Source organism: Lagopus muta, chromosome 4, assembly GCF_023343835.1.
Source record: "Lagopus muta isolate bLagMut1 chromosome 4, bLagMut1 primary, whole genome shotgun sequence".
Lineage (NCBI taxonomy): Eukaryota > Metazoa > Chordata > Aves > Galliformes > Phasianidae > Lagopus > Lagopus muta.
Window position 1 is genome coordinate 48,779,503 of NC_064436.1, and position 20,270 is coordinate 48,799,772.

Below are 20,270 nucleotides of genomic sequence, written 5' to 3' on the forward strand. Positions count from 1 at the left end.
GGCTGAGGCCACACTGCCTGGCTCCATGCACTGCACTGCAGCCCGTGTCCTCCTGCTGCCACGGTGGTAAAAAGATGCTTGCAAACATGTGCTGAGATTTAATACCTTGGGAAAGGGAAGCCTGAAAATATGTTAACAAGATTTTCAGCATTAAAAACAATTTTGTTTCAGATTTCAGCTGTTAAACATCTTAATTTGTTTTGCTTTTTACTCCAGTACCATAATGCTAATAAACTCTGACAGCCTGTGACTCTGCAATGAGGAGGTTTCTCAAACCAATCTCTTTACTTGAAATCTGATTTACAAAGCCTCAGTCCTTCAGCTGGATGGCAGCAGTTGCATCAATGGCTCGACATAGGAGCACACGTTGAGCGTCTTAGGGGAGGGACATCTTTTGCTTGTGTGCTTGTTTTCTTCTAGTGGAGCTAGAGGATTTGCTGAGATGAACTAATTTTCTTAACCCTATGGTATCCTCCTGTATCAGTAAACCCCTCCTAATAATTGCTGTCATGCTGTGTTTGCTACACTCCAAAAGAAATAGCGGATATTCTTCTAGAACAAGCATAGAACTCTTGGTGCACAATATAGGTAGCGTCCATGCAGTTTATTTTTCAATATAGGTAGCGTCCATGCAGTTTATTTTTAGGTTTTATCATGCTTTTTATGGTATTCTTCTGTTTTTGGTTAGTTCAGAAAGCTTCTGGACCCCCATGTTCTCATCTCAGCCCTGCCTTGGTTGGCTTCTCCTTGCTACTGATATGTCAGACTACTTGCTGGCCAATGTTGAGACACCAGGGCCATCTGCTCCAGCTGTGGCCAGTCCCAGCCTCATGTGGGTCATCATCTTCCTGTGAAAACAGGGATTTGTACTGTGAGAAGTGCATATGATGGCTTTTCACAGGATGGCTGAGGTGCAAAGGGACATTTGGGTCTACCTGGCCCAATTCCTGCTCCAGCAGGGACACCCAGGGCAGCGTGCCTAGGCCCATGTCCAGGTGGCTTTTAGAGCTCTCCAAGGATTGAGATATTATATCAGAAAACCCTGCAAAGCAAGCATGAACAATACCAGACAAACACAAATGTCTGCTCTCCAAGGTGTTCATTCAGATTTCTGCTTGCTTTTGACTCCATGCTGAAGAGGCTGGGTGCTCAGGTATTGTGGTACTTAAAATTGTTCAGAATCTTGTCCAAATTGTGTTGGCTTACTGCAGTGCAAAGGAAACAACTGATATTGTATTCAGGCTGCAGCTCACTGTCAAAATGGGGACAACTGTTAAAACTGCAAACCAGTGGAAGGATGTTGTAGGATTTATTTTCTTTCCATGATGAAAGGTGTGAGGGCAGACAGTGGAGAAATGCATCTTACCACGTTGTCCTTGCTAGACACAGGGATCTAATAAAAATTATCAATGCAGCATGCATGCAGCTTTGCCAGACTGGTGCTGCTTCAGTTATTGATATGGTCCTACAGGAGTTCCCACTACAGGCAGTGGCTGCTTGCAACTCTCCAAAGCCCATCAGGCAGATGCCATACTTATTGTTGGCCCCTTTTCCTAATTGGGATTGGACAGCAATAAGGTGAAAAATGCTGCATTGATAAATTGGGAAGAATTTCTGCCCTAATAGCAGAACGCCTGGCATCTGAGGGGAGGTTGGTGACTGGCCCAGGCCTCTTCCTCCCCTACACCTCCCACCGCCATCAGCACAGCATCCCCAGCACTCTGCCTTTGCCTCACCAAGCATCCATCAGGCGTTCATCATCTGAAGAGATGATGCAAGTCCTGCAAGTGGAACTACAAGCATCCTGAGGAGTACTTCCAAGTACATATTCTATGATGTCTCACATTACACAAAAATACGTCCTTTAGGAGATTAATGATGCTGTGAGGCAGCAGTATATGTGCCATGCCCTGCTGAGCATGACATCCCACCCTCAGGTACTGGGTACACACATGTAATTGTTTTCTGTTGCAAAAGACTTCTCCCAACAGCAGCACTCATGCTCTCTCAGATAGAATTAATACAGAAAATTTTCTTGTTTGCAGAGAATACTGATCTTCATAGTTTACACCGCCGAACCTCTTAAGGACTAGAATGATGGCTCATTTCTGGTGATTCTGAAGCTCCCATAGTTCCCAGAGACGTGGGTGGCGTATCTCTATCCCCATGCTTGTCACTGGAGCAGTGTGTTATCCATAATCAGAAGTGACAGAGAAAAGGAATTTTTTCAAATCTTATTTTCCGCTTTCTGTTGATAAATCTTATTGTTTAAGGAAAGATTAGCATTTCTATTATTTTTTCTTTAATTTCTACAGACATGCAACCAGCCCCCAGCACATTTTAAGCAGCATGTGACCTGCTTAGAGCACATGGGTCTGTGAATCATGGATGCAGCATTAGCTAGGAGAATCTGCAGTGCCTCATACGCGGCAAAGCAGATGGACTCCACAGATGAGTTAGCAGTGACTCATCACATTGTATCCAGTGATGGATTATTTTCACCCAAAATGATTTAAAATCCCATATGCTTTGGAGAGGATAGATCCAGTTTGGGGAGGAGGGCTCCAATGGCTCCTCCAGCAGAGTGCAGGGGCTTTGGAGCAGAGCAGCAGCAGCACTGAGGCAAGCATCCAACCTCCTTGATTCATTCATGTTATATGTTATGAAACAGATGACCAAGAAAAGTGAAAATCCCCAGCTTGCAGCCCCGCAGCACACTGTGAGGACAGTCACAGCCCAGCCGTGCCTCCTATCTCTGTTTTGGGCTCTTACTGCTCTCAAAACTTGAGCAGTTTCCAGTTTAGTCATTTCCCCTTATCAGGAAATTCAGATGAAATTACATTCCTACCGGAGGCTTTTAGTAGTGTAGCGGAGCCCTATTCAGCCTTAAAGGAGATGCATTTTTCTGGCACTTGCTTTCCAACCCGGGGGGGGGGGGGGGGGTGACCTGATTGGTCCCAGTGCCCACAGTCCTTCCTACCCTCACTGTGGTCGTGTCCCTGAGATAGAGCTGTTGTCACCTTGCGCTGCTGCCACCCAGTCCCCAGGAGAGCAGAGAAGAGCGATTGCCCTCCCCAAATTCTTTGAGCACCATCTCTAACCACTGCCTGCCGTCAGGAAGGGGACCATTTGACCACATATATCACTTTGCTAAATCAGACAGCCAGAGCTGCACCTACAGCTGATTGTCACAGAGCTGAAAGCAGGCAGCAACCACTATCCCTGATGAACAGTCACCAAAGCTGTGCCCAGAAGCCTTGGTGCCAGCTCCCTCCCCCCCCCCCCCCCCCCTCAGGACACCTGGTGCACCCACAGCTCCTGGCCCTCAGCTAAGCAGAAATGGTGTAGTTCCATTAAGGCAGCTAGGATCCAGGCATCAGGATAAAAATCTACTTTTGGAAAAAATCAAATTGCCCATGCTTCTCTGTGACTCATCTAACAGTTGAGATGTGCTTCTGGCACAGAATCAAACCGGCCATCCAGAGTGCCCAGATAAAAGGAAGAGAAAGGGGCTCAGAACTTGGTGTGAGTGTTCTGCTGGTTACTGCTGAAGTAACCAGAGACTGATTGGGATCCACAAATTAGCACATGCACAGCCAAGCACAAACTCTTAGAAATACCTAGAAACAGAATTACCCAAGCACAAGTTCAGTTCTGCAAACCTAAAGTGTTTTACTGAGCCATCATCTGAACCACAGCCCACTGCCATCAGTGAAAAGCCTTCAGAGGCTTTGGGTTCAACTCACAGCCACAACAGCCACAGGAAGCCATCTGTGCTTGCTATTTCTCACATCAGGCACACGTGCCCTTCTACATACCCTGGAGCAGTAGCCCTGGAGCTGTGTCCTTCCCCTGCATGCCTCCCTTCCTGTCCCACTCCACTTCTGCGAGGCTCAGCCTACACCAACCATGTGGCAGCTTTTTACTGTGGGATGCTCACACCCCACAGTCGCATTTGACAAATACACCACACACAGCACAGCAAATTAGTTACAATAAGTAAAGAGACACCACCAAAGGTAATCAACATTTTATTTATAAACATACATTTACTACAAAAGCTGTTGCATTTTAGACAAGTTTTCCCAATTTCCAGAGGCATTTTAGAATAAATAAAAAGAAGGAAAGATTAGTGTAAATGGTATTCAATATCAGCACAGCAAGGACAGCAATCCCTGCCCTGACTGGACACGCACATAGGGATGGTCCCCTCCGGTGCACTGACCTTTGGGACACTGATTGGAAACTACAGATGTGCGGTGTCAGTAACACTACACAGCAAAGAAAACACACCACAGGGAGAGGGACAGTGGGACACAGATGGGCTATGACACTTAGTCAGGTTTTCTGGAGTAATGAGAGGCTAAATAAGTTTTGAAACATTTAGAACCCATTACATACATTGTACGTGCTTAGCAATAATAAATCCTTTTTGCAACGAATGCATTTACATTGTAATTCAAATGTCGTGAAGCGTTATTTTCTTTCTGTGCTTAAAATTCCTGATAAGAAATGTATCATAGTCATGGGTTGAAACAGGAAAGAATGGAAATAAAACAAAAGAAATTAGCCTGAATGAATTTGCCATGCAAGACTCCAAAGGAAATACAAATCAAATGTAAGCTGTTGGTATGTATGATTTAGAAGACTGTTGAAAACTATTCTGTGCTGGTGAACAGATGCTCACTAAGGGGAAATCTGAAGCCTGAGGACTCTGCTGCTTCTTTTTGCTTTACATACAATCATATTCACTACAGCATGCACATCTGACACTGTGGACAGACATGGGATAAGCTGAGCAGCCCAGAGATGCTGTGCCCAATCCCTGCTCATGCATTTCAGTCCCATGCATGCTCCAGACATCTGGGGCTCTCCTCACAAGGTTCAGGATAAGCACACCCCATCTGTGACGCCAGCTCTCCTGCACACCTACACTACAGCACGGGGGGAAGCTGTGTCTGGGACCAAACAGACACACACGCATGCACTAAAGCTCTTCAAAACTTAGGCCCAGGCACTGTGTATGTTCACATACCCTTAATGCAGCACATGGAACTGCGCAGATGAACGAAGCAGTGTATAAAATCTGCTTTTTGCTTTTTCTTGTTATGCATTATCTGCAGGAAAACATTACATTGACCACATGCAAAGGGTAACCATGCTGGTTACCAAAACCTGCTAACAGTAAATCATGCAACAAATCATGTTAATCAAAATATTGGGCTTCACTCTTCTACTCCCAAAGGATTTTTCTGATTTTCAGTTTTTTAAAAATTATTCCCCATGTGAAGCCCATGAAGGACTTCAGGGTTTTGGATATATTGCATCCGTAAGTCATCGCTGACGGTGTGCAACAGCTTTGTGTTTTCTAAGGCACAATTTAAGGAGGTGACACTTCCCAGCCCATCGCCACGATGTCCCCAGATGACAGCACTGCCCATGTGCTGGCAGTGACGTGCAGTTCTCAATCGGTGTGCAGCTCACATGCAAGCAGTTGCCTTTGTTTAAACAAATCGTTGTCAGCTATGTTACAACCCCAAATTATTGCTGTCCTAATAACAACTTGATTTCCGTTTCCCAGCAAATCAAAAGAAAATGGATGAGCACATACATAAATCTCTATAACTTAATCACGGTTCTAAGGCAAAATAAGTTGATGTTTTTCCCTCCATTTAAGTTGCATTGCGAACAGCTAAAATGGGATACTGCAAATAACCATTTCCTTTGTATTTTACAGCTGTACCACATCACCTAAACTCATCTGTGTGTTCTGACAAGCTCACACAGCTCTAGCTGCTGTTTCCACAAGCTGCAGGAACTCTTCACAAGGAGCACACACTTCACTGAAAAGCATAAACACTGGAGCAAGCCACTGCCTGTCGCTATCAGCTTCCGTGCCCGTGTTCCACGCTTGTCGGTTTTGCTCATTTTGTCTGGGAGGATGGAAAACAGAGCTTCACAGCTGTGTAATTCAGTGCTGAACTAATGGGAGAACTCTGGAGAGGGCCAAACACACGCGTATTTCTCCCCATGAGATTTCAACCATGCACAGTGTTTGCAAGTGGAACAGCAGACCTCAGAACAACTCAGCCCCTCAGCGGGATGCTGCACAACCAGGAAAGCTTCACTGTAACCATCGCTCTGCAGCTCACAGACTCACAAGGCATTGCGTCCGCCCACGCCGCAGCCTCCCCCTGAATCACCCCATCCTTAAACTTCATAACAACACTGGCTTCTGAACCTGCTGAGGAGGACTGCTCCTGATGGGAACCTTGCAGTTGTTAACGGTATACAGTCTTTAGGTTTAATGAAGAAATCTTTATTTGAGAGAATACCAAGCTATAGTCATGAACATTACTTGAGGTACACAAACAAAAAATCCTATTGCTAAAGGTGCAATAATTTATTTGTATAACTCCTACCCTCCGCTGAAGGTAATATAAACACAAAACGTCTCAGAATTACAGGATGTATTATCAAACTAGTCTCTGTATAAAAAAAGTTATAGCTTCAGTTATAACAGAGCAGTCATGTGCTGTGATGCTTAGTTTTTCAAATGCAATGATTAGAGGCTATCTTAAAATTACTTCTCATCTCAACTTGGCATATTCTATAAAGGCTCTGTAAACTCAAAACTTTAATTCCTAGAAATGTTAACACAAAACAGCTTTATTGCATGTTTATTTTCTTATTACTTTCAGGAGAACAAAGTAACAGACTGAAAATCATAAACATACCTGAAAAGGTGGGATTTGTTTTTGTTGTTATAGTACTTAGGCTTTGCCTTAACAAATATGGTCATACATATTCTGCAAATTTCTTAAGAAAGGGAAAACCAACATATTGCATTTTAAAGGAGCAGGTGCAGCACTTGTATGAGCTTTTCAAAATGAGATGAGAGCCACGATGTCCATGAATTCAAGCTCTTACAAATGATTGTCTGGAGGCAGCCGATACATGTGAGAAGAGAGTTCCTCCTTGAAAGTTACTAGCACTGAAAGTCACGTCACAATGTAGTTGGCTGTCCAGCAGCTGGAAAAACAAAACAAAGTTGTTAGCTTACAAATGTTAACAAACATTTTTCCTGAAGAAAATGGAATGCCAAGGATTTTCTTCCTTCCATCTCTATCATTAAAAAAAAACAACAACAAAACAAAAACAAAAAAACAACCGGGAAATATGTATCGTTTGTGCCCTGATTCTCCTCCTCCCCGCAAAGTTGGGGCACCAACTGCAAAGAATTCCGTGCCATTTGCGATCTGCACGCACTTTTATTTCATTTGTTCTGGAAGTACTTGGGGGTACATTTACTTTTAGGCTCTGCAGTGGCAAAACAGTGAAGCAAAGGGCTGATGAGTCATCTTCAGCTGTGCCTGGTTTGTGTTATCTGACAATACAGAGCCCTTGTGTCACTTGGCCACACAGAGAATCTCTTCAATTTGCTGCTCGCCTTTGACTTCAACATCCACAGATCTGTAACTGTTTGTATGTTTATCATTCAATATTGAGCTCCCCTCAGTAATTGCCATGGGGAGGTTCTGGGGTAGAGAAATAATCTACCAAAATCCCTTATCCGTTTTCATTTAGAAAGCAGAAATATACCCTGGGCTGCTATAAAATCTTTAATGCATTTTTCTCTTAAGGTTTTTCAGACTTGATTTTGGAAAAAAAAAAAAAAAAAAAATCACCCCCAGTTTCAAATAAGCAAGATGCTGGCAGTCAAAATATTTCACTGAGATGTCTGTAAGCATTTCAGAGCAATACTGATCAACCACGGGTTTGTCAGAGATCATCAGCTGTGTACACTGCTGTGTAGGCTTTTTAGAGTTCAACAGGGCAGAGGAAAGCAACTCATTTTATATTTAGCAGCAGACTCTGTCGAACCAGAAAGCAGCACATGAGCATTGCACCAGTTTGTTCTTCATTTCAGAAGTGGAGTTCATCAAATTTAAGTTAAAAATGAGAGTGTAACCATGTTTGCAGGTTGATGACATCAAAGCAGGTCCCTTTGAGCTTGTCAACATGAACCAGTTTTTGAGATTTTGCATGAGGCACAGACACAGCACAAAGAGGCAGTTTGCAGGAAAAAAAAAAAACCCCAAACCTTTGCCATTATTATTTTTCAGAAAGTATCCATCTCCACAAAACCTATTCCCACAGTCATCAGCCTGATTCCTATTGTGTTCAAAATGCACAAATGCAAAATCTCCCAGCACAAAACACTGTACATCACTTCTGTGATGCCTCTTCTAGCAATGCTGCAGTAGAAATGATAATGGAATGATTTCTACAGCATACAGGCTGACACATAATCTAATTAAGCTTTCAGCTATCCCTATGGGACCTCAATTCTTGTTTAAGCAAAAAGGATTATGAAGAAAAGAAAAATATGACTTTTATCACATTCTTCTCTTTTTCGTGTAGATGCAGATGTCTAAATGTGCATTGTAAAGATGAGGACTTGACCTACAGGAGGGAGTTTTATGGTATCGAGACTCGAGGGAAAAACTGTTTCTAAGTGCACTAGGTTAAACAGTTAATACAAAACGTTGCTAACATTTCACAGTAGAATTCAAAAAAAGCACGAAGGAAATAATTATACAACAGCACCCCCTAGCTCTGCTGATGGGGAAATGTCACTGACATGAAATACCTGAGAGAAAAAAAAATCAGAGGCGCTTTCCTGACTCCTGGATGTCTACTGCTTTGGAGGGAGAGGAGGAGAAAGAGCAGAAATAGGAGAAAAGTGCTCTATATCCCTACTCCTCAATTACAGCTGTAGGCAGTGTATACACAGAACACTGACAGGTAACAGGAAGGCAAAGATTACTCCCATTTTTTTTTCTGTGCCTTCCAAAACGCTCCAGCAATTTGGTAACAAGTCTTAGAAACCCAGCACTAGAAAGAATTTTCAAGTGACTGGCTCCAGGACTGAAAAACACATTAGGATTTCTTTGCCATGCAGTTATCTGTCTCAGTCTTCAATACTTGCAGCAAACTATGCCTGGAGATCCCACCACAAGGGTTCATTATGGGAAGTTACAGATAATTCCTAATATTTTCCCTCACTTATTTCTGTACAAATAGACGTTTAGAGACATTAAAAACAAAACAAAAGAAAACAAAAACTTCACCAAATAAGGCCCAGAGTTCTAGACCTAGTGGAAGTATCTGGGTTGTCTCACGTGAGGTGACAGATCCAAGCCTCCAGGACACATAGTGTGTGCACAGTATAAAGCTTGTGTTTATGCACTGGAGCAACCTTTAAGCCTAATATTGCTGGACAGATATTTTCTGGGCAAGATTTACTGGGCTTGAAAGTATTTATGTTACAAGAGGATGTCTCAAATGAGGTTGGGATGTTCCCCTTCCAAAGACAAAGCTATGCCTGAGTTGCAAAGCCATTTGGGCATAATGCACTTCTTCTAGGAGGAGAAAAGCCCATCAGTTAAAAGCATGGAAACAGTATTATTAGAATTCACTGTGAAATCAGAAAAAAAGAATGCACAGAGACTGTAGGACAGGATTTGGTACTTACTTCTGGATCGAATGTAACAATCATTGCAGTTCAGAAGACCATTTCTAATCCTGACATCTGTCCCACTTGCTGCATCTCCCAGCTGTCCCTTGCAAATGCCACACTGCCAATTGAAGCACAGTAAAGGACAACAGATCACATCCTAGCATCTGTCACAGCTCTCCCAACATTTTGACTTTTGTTTCAATAGCTTTGAGAACGGTCAGAAAAAATAACCCCCCCCAAAACCCAACCCATAGTCCTGTAGAGCAGTGCAAACCAGTGACAAGTTTGCTCTAGGCCAAATGGTATTTTAGGACTGGACTTCAGCAGTCACCACTCACACAGAAATGAAGTCTAGTGATTTTAAGAGACATTTGATTTTTACGTTGCATTCTGGAGCCAATCTGTGCAGGACAAAGCTTAGAAAGGCCAGAGGTTTATTATGAGTAGATATCTAAAAGTAAAGTTTCACAAACAGTTAATATCAACTGGGATAGAGATATCTCCAAGGGACACTTTCTGAGCTACTTAGCCAACACTATCTTGAGTCATTACCCGAGACATGGTTACAAGGTATTTCTGTGGAAATAACTGGAAAGTTATTAGATGCTTCCCTCTGCAAGCAAAGCTAAGTCTACTTACTAAGTGATAGGTTTAACCTAATATGTCTGACAACAAACACATTAGCTACAGTTAATGTTACTTTCACTTGTCCACAAACAAATGTAACAAGCGTGCAATCCTCTATTCTCTTTTCCAGTTCCATATCTGTAGACCTCAACACACTTTCTCCTCACGCTGAATGATGACTTGAGATTTTGTGCAGGTGGACACAGTAAGAGACATACCCTGAAACACTGAATATGGAAATAAAGACCAAGCGTTTCAATAATCATGGCAGCTCCCTTGCCAAGAGGAAGCCCACAGGTGGAACAAAGCTTCTTTCCACTGACAGACCTAGGAGAAAAACACTGCTTTAAGAAAACAGACCAGAAACTAAAACACAACCAAGTGCTTAAGGGGAAGGACATAATGAGGGGAAGAAGCATTAGGAGCAGGTTCACATCAGAGACGCACATTGGCCCTTCAATCATTTAGAATTTTTCTACTGGAAAAGACCATTAGTTTAACAGAAGACACATATGCTTCAAAATATTGCTTGAAATAAAGATTCTGACTGAGCTTTGGGATTAAAGCAGGCTTTTGCTGCATTAGCCTCTGCATCTGCCACACAGCCAACCAAGCAGAAGGCTTCAAATGCTCAAATGCGCAGGAGCTCAAACCTATTTCCCTATCAGTATCTGTGCTACATCAAGGGAAATGCAAGCCTCTTTGCTTTTATTTTATTTTTTCAGCTTTTTCACACTCAGATAATGCTGGTGTCTTAGCAGGACTCAGTCAATGATGAAGATATCAGAGCAGATACATATATTACCTGACTCAGATTCTCAGCCTGGAATTTTCTCCATTTGTTTACAGATAGGTTTCCATATGCAAGTCAAAAGGCAGGAATGCTGCTTTTACACCTCAACCAGCTGGCTAAGTTAACAGCAGCAGCATAAGTGGTGATGCAGACCAAGCTTCAGGCACTTAGTAACTCATTTTAGCCTATGGTGCTGCAGCTACATGCCTGTTATACTCCAAGTTGTTAGATTAGAGCTGAAGTCAGACTTCCATCTGCAATGTGAAAATACTTCAGCTTTCACCTCAGATTCAGTCCTGTTTAGACATTTCTAATAGATCAGCTGTTTGATGACAGCTGGGCCCCACACACTCTTTTTCATAATGTTTTTAATGGCAGTACAGGTATACAGTCGTTCGCTTTTCACACTCTTCCCTTCTCACCTGTGTGTTAGCCTGCCAGAACTGATGTTCATCTGATGAGATGAACCTGAGAACAACTGGAATCTCTTGTGATTATGTGTCATACAAGTTTTTTTTTTCAGCCAGGGCTGAAACCAAGAGAGAAATTTCAGGATATGTCAAGAACTTTGAGGAGATGGTTTGATGAAATTATATACAGATAAGCAAGTTTACAATATTGTGCTTCATGTTTCCAGTGCAGCAACCTAATGAACCACCAATAGAGACAGATCTGGGCTGCATCACAATTAAAAAGCTACTTTTTTTTTTTTTTCCCCAGAAGAGATAGAAGCAGAGAAAGACTCATCACAAGCAGAAAACTGCATTTGCTTCCACCTAATCTCTGCCACTACTGCACTTATAATTTTTTATCCCACCACATATACTGGATAGCACAGGCACTTCACTGCCTTTTCATATTTCATTCTTTTTATTATTTTTAGAATAACTTCCTTGGGTTCTTCTCTTCCCTACAACAATAAGCAATCTGCTCTGATTGCCATATCTTTGAATTCACCTTTGTCTTCACTTCTTTTCCACTATCAGAGTTACTATATGGCCAAGGTCAAATGTCAAATCAAAGAATAAAGTGTGTTGGGAAAAAAATTTAAAGGAAGTTTTAAAGGAAGTTTTCTAACATTTTACTGTAAGAATTAATTACATCTTATCCATTATTTTCAAAACTCAGATTTATTTCAGGAGATCTCAGAAAATGGAGACATGTCAGGTTATAACTTTTAAGTACTATGAACTAGCTATCATGATTAGCTGTAATGTGTAGCAATAAACAACGTGCAATACCACCAAAACTGCAGCTACTGTCAGAAAAGAAATGAAGAAATTATTAACACTAAGAATTCCCAACAGTTTCATGACAATGACAGTGGCTGTCAAGCCTGAAGAAAAATGTAATTTAAATAGAACAAAGTCTTTCTAAGGTTTCTGTGTTGTATGATTGTGCTATTTAATAAACCAATTGATTTAATACATGAGAAGTTATCAGTGATTCAGTCAAGCTACAGCTGCTATCTATTTAGAGCTGGAACATCTATTCACTGCAAAATGCACAGCTCATTGCCTGACAGAATCAGGGACACAACTTACTCCTGAGCATGTGACTATTGACAATAAAGACAATATCCTTTGGCTTAACTGCTCTGAACTCACGCTTAACTGCCTGCTTTTGACTGGGGCTTATATTATCCCATTTCAATTTCACTGAAGTTCCAATGATCAAGCAGTCCTATAGCTGCTTTCTGAACTGTGTTATTTTAAAACACAACAGTACTGCTGAAGTAGGCAGGAAATAAGGGAGAGGGAGCGACAAATTTATTATGTAGATGGTTATGAGCTGCAACACTTAGAAGAATTAATATTGCATCTACATAACACAAATATAGTTTACACTGTAGCAGTTCACCAGTGACCACAAAATGTATTCAGTCTGCGGAATTTCTTATTGACCTTTTGTACCTGTTGGGTGACTGACTTGGTGCAGCAGGTGAGCAGGGAGACGAAGGCCCGGATCGAAAGTTCTCATGACAGCCTGCCCTAAAGCAAAGGAGAGAAAATGTATTGCTACAACTGAAAAACAAGCGAAAACTGAGGTTTTGTACTGAGAAATTCTACTGAATGAATCTCAGGATTCCCAGCTCCAAAGATTTTGTTGAAGGAAAACAAGCTATAAATTTGCTGTCCCCTGCTGTTTTGATACAATGAAAAACAACACAAATATTTTGGTTCACCACCTCAGTTTGCTTGCTATTGCTCACAAGGCATTCATTCACGTGTTGACCCCTGAGAAGGAAAAAACCTCATCAACCAAAGTTTGCAGCAGAAAGAAAATACTACTCTCTACATGTCTCCTTTTAAATGTCATAATCCTTAAAGAACTGGAATGAAACAATCTTTGCATGTTTAGAAGCTGGGGAAGAAGCTCTCAGATACTGACTTCAATGAGGCAGATTTTATTGAGCCAACTTAACCTACAGAGAATGCTGAGCAAGAATATAGAGGAGCCAGAACGACTCCTCACACTCTACAATAACCTCTATTTTGTATCCTCACCTCCTCCCTTCCCCTGTGGAGGTTGGCTGCTGCCCTGCACTCTGCCCCAGAAGTGATCTCTGCCGGGCGTCTTCTGCGCGGTGCAGGGACTGCTTCGTCAGCAGCTGCTGGTTCCATGGGACATCTGAAATGAGAGGTGGGGACATCTCAAAGCTGAACACAAAGTGCTTTTTGTCAGTGCTGATTAACCAGTACAACTTGTGGGTGCACCATAAAGTGTGTGAGAGGTAAAGTCGGAATGAGGTGAAGACAACCATCCTGACTCTTGTAAGAAAGCACCAGGAGCTTTCAGTTACACAGTGGAGTATTTTCACATTCCCAAACCTCTCCTCAGATGACCCACACCTCTTTGAAAGCACTGCTGTTTCTATTACTTCACTTAAGTTACTTATGTTTCAGATGGGTGCATAAGGCTCAGTGACAGCAGCAATACGCAGTGAACTGTAGTGCACAGGCAGCAGAGCATCCCACCTGTGAGATGAGCATGCCATGCAGATCCTTCCTGACCAATTTTGTGGCTCACTGGTCAGGAAGGGCCTTACCTTTCAAAGCACCAACCAACTGGTTAGAGGAGAAAAAAAGCTGTACTTGGGCCGATGAAAGGCCCGTTACCTACTTTTGATATCAATGTCAAAAAAGTCCTAATCCTGATTATTCAATGTCTTAAGGAGGGAACAAGATGTGATGTGTCAAGGGAAAAGAAGGGAGCTGTCAGAATACTAATGGTGGAACAAGTTGTGGAAGAGAACCTAGAAAAAGCCTTATTAGCAGATGTTAAGCTGTCAAATCTTTGGGTTTTGCTTAATCACAACTACAAAACCAACATGCTGGGCAGCATCTTCTGTTTTCTTTACTTAAGCAACATTTACCAGAGCACTAAGAACACAATAAAGTTGCAGCAAGGTGAGTAAACCTGTTAAATTTAATAAACTGAATTTGCATTTGGAACAAGTAATAATACAGAAACCTTTCCTATCCGTAGACAGTTCATTTCTTAGCATCATCAATTTTTATGCCAGACTGAAAACAAAGACCTAAAAACTTGCTTTCAAAATCTACATTTGCTTCCTATACTTTGTCCTACTCATTTTCTCTTCACAGAGAAAATTCTTCCCTTTTTTGAGGGTGACCCTGTTGACAATAATACCTTGGAGAAATTCCTTCACTCCCAAACCAGCAATATCCCTGGATGCTCAAAAGAGATGTATTAAGATAAATTCTGTGTGTATGGATGATTACATAACAGATGGAAAATAACTCCAAGTGAAATTATTGAAAATGAGATTTCTACCTACAGTCAAAGCATTAATTGCTGATGTAAATAAGGTTTTAAATTTCACCTCAACACGCTTATCTTTACTAACAGAAAACAATTCTTGAATCCAAGATATTCATTTTGAGGAAATAAGCGTACTGCAATTTCTGAACTTTCCTGAGTTAGTTTGCTAACCATTGTAAATACCCACAAGATTCCTATTTGGAAAAGAATACATGCACATGTCTCTCACCCTGAGCCAGTGGCAGATTCAACTGGGCAGGCGAGCAGCGCTCCATCACTGGCACCTGGTGCTCCTGGTCACCTCCTTTCAAGATACCCATCTCTGGGAGTCCTGAGAGCACCTTATTTCCACTGCTAAGAAAAGTATATAGATGTACAGATGAAGCCACAAAAATAAATCCAGCAACAGTATAATGGTAAAATCAGACTTTTTAATTTAAGTCTACTACGTGCACAATTTTTGTCTGACAAACCAATGGGTAACAGTCAGATTTGACTCTAAACATATCATGCGTCCTTCCTCCCTCATACATTGACACTTACATGCACTAGAAATCACTTTGGATTTGTGGAAAATGGTTTATTTGACACAGAAACAGCTTTTCTCAGTTTTAATTATACACTATTCAGCACCATCAGATGCCTCTCTTGTGAAAGCTGTGTTTACCAGTTTGATGAAGACCAGGACTTTGAACACCACCTAGCAAGTCTGAATATGGCATTTCCAAGGTAACCAGGTAATCTCAGAAAGATTCTGAGTGAAAATAGCTACTGCTTCTCCATTCATCCATACGCCTAGTGAAATTCACATGCAAAGTATAGTGCAATGCCATACTCAGATGTCTGTTCTATCTAAGCTGTAAGATCTAATTCTGATCTGGATGATGTGACAACCTCTCAACAAAGCTGAATGCTGAGATGGTGAGGTTTCTGATACTAGCACTGTGTGTGCCATACATGTGTAAGCCTGATCAGGCTGTATTACACCTAACACCAAGCCAAAGAGGTCAGATGCTCCAGCATCAATCATGGGCAAATGTGATGTTCCAGAACTCTACAGAACAGAAAGCTCCATGGGGTCCATACCTCCTCTTTTCTTGCCAGCCTTCATTTTCCTTGTTTTTCAGAGATGGCATACTGTCCTGTTCCCAAAGCAGCTTTTTCTGCCTTGTAACTTCTTTTGGTTTGCCTTCCTCTGGAGAGCCATTTGAATCACTTGTGTTCTGGAAAACAGCAGGAGATGGAACCAGGAGCCTCCCTTGAACTCAGCATTAACACACATATGAGAACCGCACAGGCTGCACTGAGGTATATTGTGTAGCATTGTAAATAACAAATAAGCTAAAATAATAAAATAATTATATTAAGTGGAACGTGAAACAAAAAGTTATATATTGACCAACTATGAGACAGCATTCAAGATAACCAAGTAAAATTCCCATCTGGCGGAAAAGCTTGAATGAATTTGAGAAGCTAAACAGACCTTACTGGTCTGGGAATCCTGCATTTATTCTACTGATATCCTCTGAGGTGTCATTCTCTGTTCCGTGGCAAACAATTATATGCAAGATACACCAAGTTAAACATTCTGTATGGCAGAATGCATAAGAGAATCAGAGAGTAATCATCCCGCGTTTGTTTTGCTGCTTTCTAGAAAGGATGATCAGTGAGAAAAGGAGGAAAAGTGAAAAAGCTGGATTCAATCTCAACTTAGATGTGCTTAAAGCACTGTCATACAATTATGATTTTGGATGCAGGGAAACAACTTCAGATTTTGTTGGCTTTGAGAAGGTAGGTAAAACAAACTGGAACAGGTGACTTTTTTCACAGCACTAGTCAAAGAAGAGAAGCAGCTGCAAAAGAAAGTAAGTTTCACCCTCTATTCTAATAAAAAATGGGACTATGGCAGTTGGCATGGGATTTTAGTTCTTTGCTTGTAAAAATACACAAGTTACACTAATCTGAGGTATCACCAGCTGTGAAAGGGATCCAGGAAATACTCTTACTCTCATTGTTCCCACACTGTTAGCCTTTAGCAAAGATTGAAACTCTGCACTCAAGATGGCTTTGACTTTTATTGCCTTATGACTCCACAAGAAACTCACCGCTGTTTTATTTCCTTCAGTGGTAGAGGAAGAAGAGGATAGGAGTTCTGCAGAATTTGAAGAAACAATGAATGGAACTACAGTATCCTCGATTATCTTACGTTCCTAAGAAAAAAAGAGAACCAGGAGAGAACAAGACTTAAAAAAAAAAAAAAAAATCAACAAACAAAACAAAACCCAACACCAAATAAGCAGAACGTCACCTATATGCTAAAAAATAGAAGCATTAAGTTTGAATACATTACATTTGAATACATTTTTGTATTTAAATGGCTAGGTAAGGGCTTGTGTTAACAAGAATAATGGTAATAACTCAATTTTTAATTTACTTCAATGTTTTGTACTCTTTTTCCTTTCATCTTACTCTTTTGAAATGGGATGTCCAAAACTAGCCAGAATATTCCAGTTGGGATGACACCACTGTTTCTCACAACGTCAGTCAATGAAATTACATATAAAAAAATGAAATTACACTTGGTACATAAGAAATGTGTTCCAGAACTTGAAAAAAATTACCTCCTGTTGAGACCACAAGCATGATTCTCAAGCACAGATAATAAGACATCAATTTGTGTAATGCACAATTAGACAGACAACATTGATATTTTCCAATTTCCTGCAATAATGACTTACATACAACAGAATAAAAATATTTTTGTCTATATTGTTATTACTCTACAGCTGCAAGCTTTGAACAGTTTCTGCTTTTTTTTTTTTCTTTTTTTTTTTCTTTTTTTTTTGTTTGTTTTTGAGAAACAAGGCTGTTTAACAACACATCTACATGATGATGCCCAAGGCAGACAATTTCACCTGGAATTCCACCAAGGCACCAGGTATATGCCAAAGCACAAAAGGCTCTCTCTGGAGGGGAGCCTGAGCACGCCCAAAAACAACCGTTATGACTCACCAGACTTGCACAGCAATCAGGCACCTCCACCTGTGCAGAGATTCTGAGGATACTTATCTAAATATTCAGATAGTTTTCCCCAGTGCCTATGGTAGTATTTAAGTGAAATAATTCTCCTGAGAATTCAAACTTGAGAAGACTTTTTGCTTATTAACTTAGTGGGATTTTTCTTTTTTTTTTTGGTTCATAACTGAGTGCATTTAAATAGAAAAAAAGCCAATAAATAACCTCCTCCTTTCAGCTTTATACCTCCTCGTAGTATCTACGTTCCTCCTCTTCAACTTCTCTCTGTGCCTTTTCCCATTCCTCCTTCAGTTTGTCTTGCTCCTTCTGATACTTCTCCTGTAAGTGGAGACAAATAGAGGTGAGTACAAAGCATTCTGTATTAGAAGTAAATTCTGTAGCACCTCCATAGTGAAAATAAGCCTGTCAGGAATGGCTTTATAAGAAACATGATGAAATACAAATGTGAATCCATGCGTCTCAAAAGTTTCCTTTCTTCTTCCTACTAATTTCTAGCTCCTACAGTTAATACAAGCAACCACAAGAAATTTAATTTGTTAGATATTTTTATACACTTTGCAAGAAATGAAATTTATTCTAGACAATGTCAATAATTCCTTGTTTGTTATAAAGTTTTAAGAGTTGCGAAAAGCTACCACACATCCCAAGGCACTTAAGCATGCATTTTGGCATTAACAATTTCAGCAAAGTAGCATAGAAACAAACAGGTTTTACAGATGCTGGTATTGGCACTAATGTAAGAGAGATGCCAGTACAATTTAGTGAACGATGAAGGCATGCACAAGTTTAGAAGATAAATAGACAGTGTTTAAAGGTTTGAAGAAGGTAAACTCGTAATTGCTATGCAATTCTTTTTCCTCCTTGATGGGATCATTTCTCGAGAATAGTTTTCACACAACTTTACGTGAAGATTTAGCACAAGGAGATCTTGAAAGAGATTTTAAAGACAGGAAAACTCAAGTTCTCAGGTACATTGCACTTCTCCCAGCTAAGACAAAAGCAATTTTTTTTTTACAGTATAGTCTCACCCCAGGCAAAAACAGTGATTGTTGAGAATGGGTTTCTTCCCCTTGCAAAACAAAGCCAAACCAAACCAAACAACACAAAAACCCACTACCTCTGTGTACAAATTTTGTTTGATGTTCTCCAAGAAGAACATGTAAATGAAGCAAAAGTCTACAAGAAGCTAATTAAATTACCATTTTAAAGAAGAATTATGTTAAGAGTCAAGGTTAGTAAAATATCAGTCTCATGAAAGAGGCTCAAAGTAATTAACAGTTTACACTGAAGGTAATTTAAATATAGTGGCAAATTAACACTTGGCTGAACTCTGTAATGGAACCCAGAACTAAGACCTTCCAGATTCCCTGAGGGTGGGAATGGGAGAAGTAAGAATGCCCAAACCACAGAGAGTGCACGGCTCATTTACCTGCCAAAGAACTCACTTAACTATCCACAAGGAGTGGTGATAAATACAGCTGGCCGTGATACTGCCAGATTCATTAAGGTGTGATCTACGTTTTGATACTGAAAAGTTCAGCCAATCTTACCAATGCTTCAAGCGTGGAAGACATGACATGAAGCACTCAACTTTAGCGCAAAGGGACAATGCAGCTGGAAGCAGCTGAGCCATGGAGTGGAAGAAAAGGATCACGTTCCTTACCTGAAGTAGGCGTTCTTGCTCATGCTGCCACCTCTCCTGCCGCTTCCGCTCTTCTTCTGGGTCCCAGGACCAGAAATTGAAACGCTGGGGTGAAGGAAAAGCAAGCTGTTAGACTTCAACACTTCACAAGGCTACCACTTCACATAGTCAGCTCTGACAGTAATGCTAGGGTTGTAATGCAAATTCTGAACTAGATAATGGTTCTCTTGGTGAGCAGACAATATTCTGAGCTTCACTGACACTTGGGATTGCCTGTGGGTATCTAAGTGAGACAATAACCACTTGGTTTGCAAAGAAAGGCTTGGGAAGCTACAGCTGGGGGGGAGAAAGAAAAAGAACTGAAAGAAAGCTCTAAGCAGCGCTGAACAGAGATGCCTGCAGGTACCCAAATTTAAGAAAAACTTCTATTTTTTTTTCTCTGCAATCTTCTTTTCAATATGTAAAGCAGTTTGTGAAGGTAAAATACATTCTCTCATTTCATGTCTACCAGCACAACAGCTTAAGGAATTGCTTTACATTTTTATCCAGAAAAGAAGACTTAAGTTATGGATTCAGATGATGTCTTGATTTGGGTTCTGTTTTTCTTCTCTCATTCTTAACTGGGGATGTTACAAGACAGTTTGGATAAAAACTTCATTTTTGTTAAATACATATCTCTAAACCAAAACAACAATGCGAAAAAAAGGTACTCACATTTGATTTGTCACTACTGCCAGGATCAGCTATTAAAAAAAAGAAAAAAAGGGAAAGGAAAAGTTAAAACACAGCAAAAGAACCCAAAGAGCTCAATCTGCAATTAATGCTATGCTGTATCTGTACAAAAAAGCGTCATGTTAGTTTCC

The 20,270-nt window shown here is 40.8% G+C and overlaps 1 protein-coding gene across 12 annotated transcripts in view; it reads right to left on the minus strand.

Moving 5' to 3' along the window:
• Positions 1-4,014: 4,014 nt before the first annotated feature.
• The window catches only part of LIMCH1 (LIM and calponin homology domains 1), a 166,818-nt gene continuing 150,562 nt past the window's right edge, over positions 4,015-20,270 (minus strand). For 10 of the 12 annotated variants that reach the window (XM_048941434.1, XM_048941431.1, XM_048941436.1 and 7 more), the window contains 11 exons: positions 20,122-20,150; positions 19,429-19,512; positions 17,991-18,083; positions 16,835-16,939; positions 15,816-15,952; positions 14,959-15,083; positions 13,451-13,574; positions 12,848-12,934; positions 10,369-10,477; positions 9,539-9,641; positions 4,015-7,032 (listed from right to left, as the gene is read on the minus strand). In XM_048941434.1, coding sequence (XP_048797391.1) covers positions 7,007-7,032; positions 9,539-9,641; positions 10,369-10,477; positions 12,848-12,934; positions 13,451-13,574; positions 14,959-15,083; positions 15,816-15,952; positions 16,835-16,939; positions 17,991-18,083; positions 19,429-19,512; positions 20,122-20,150 — 1,022 coding nt within the window. In that variant the 3' untranslated portion in view covers positions 4,015-7,006. The remainder of the gene's footprint in view (positions 7,033-9,538; positions 9,642-10,368; positions 10,478-12,847; positions 12,935-13,450; positions 13,575-14,958; positions 15,084-15,815; positions 15,953-16,834; positions 16,940-17,990; positions 18,084-19,428; positions 19,513-20,121; positions 20,151-20,270) is intronic. The other 2 variants (XM_048941432.1, XM_048941433.1) reach the window with 2 other exon arrangements.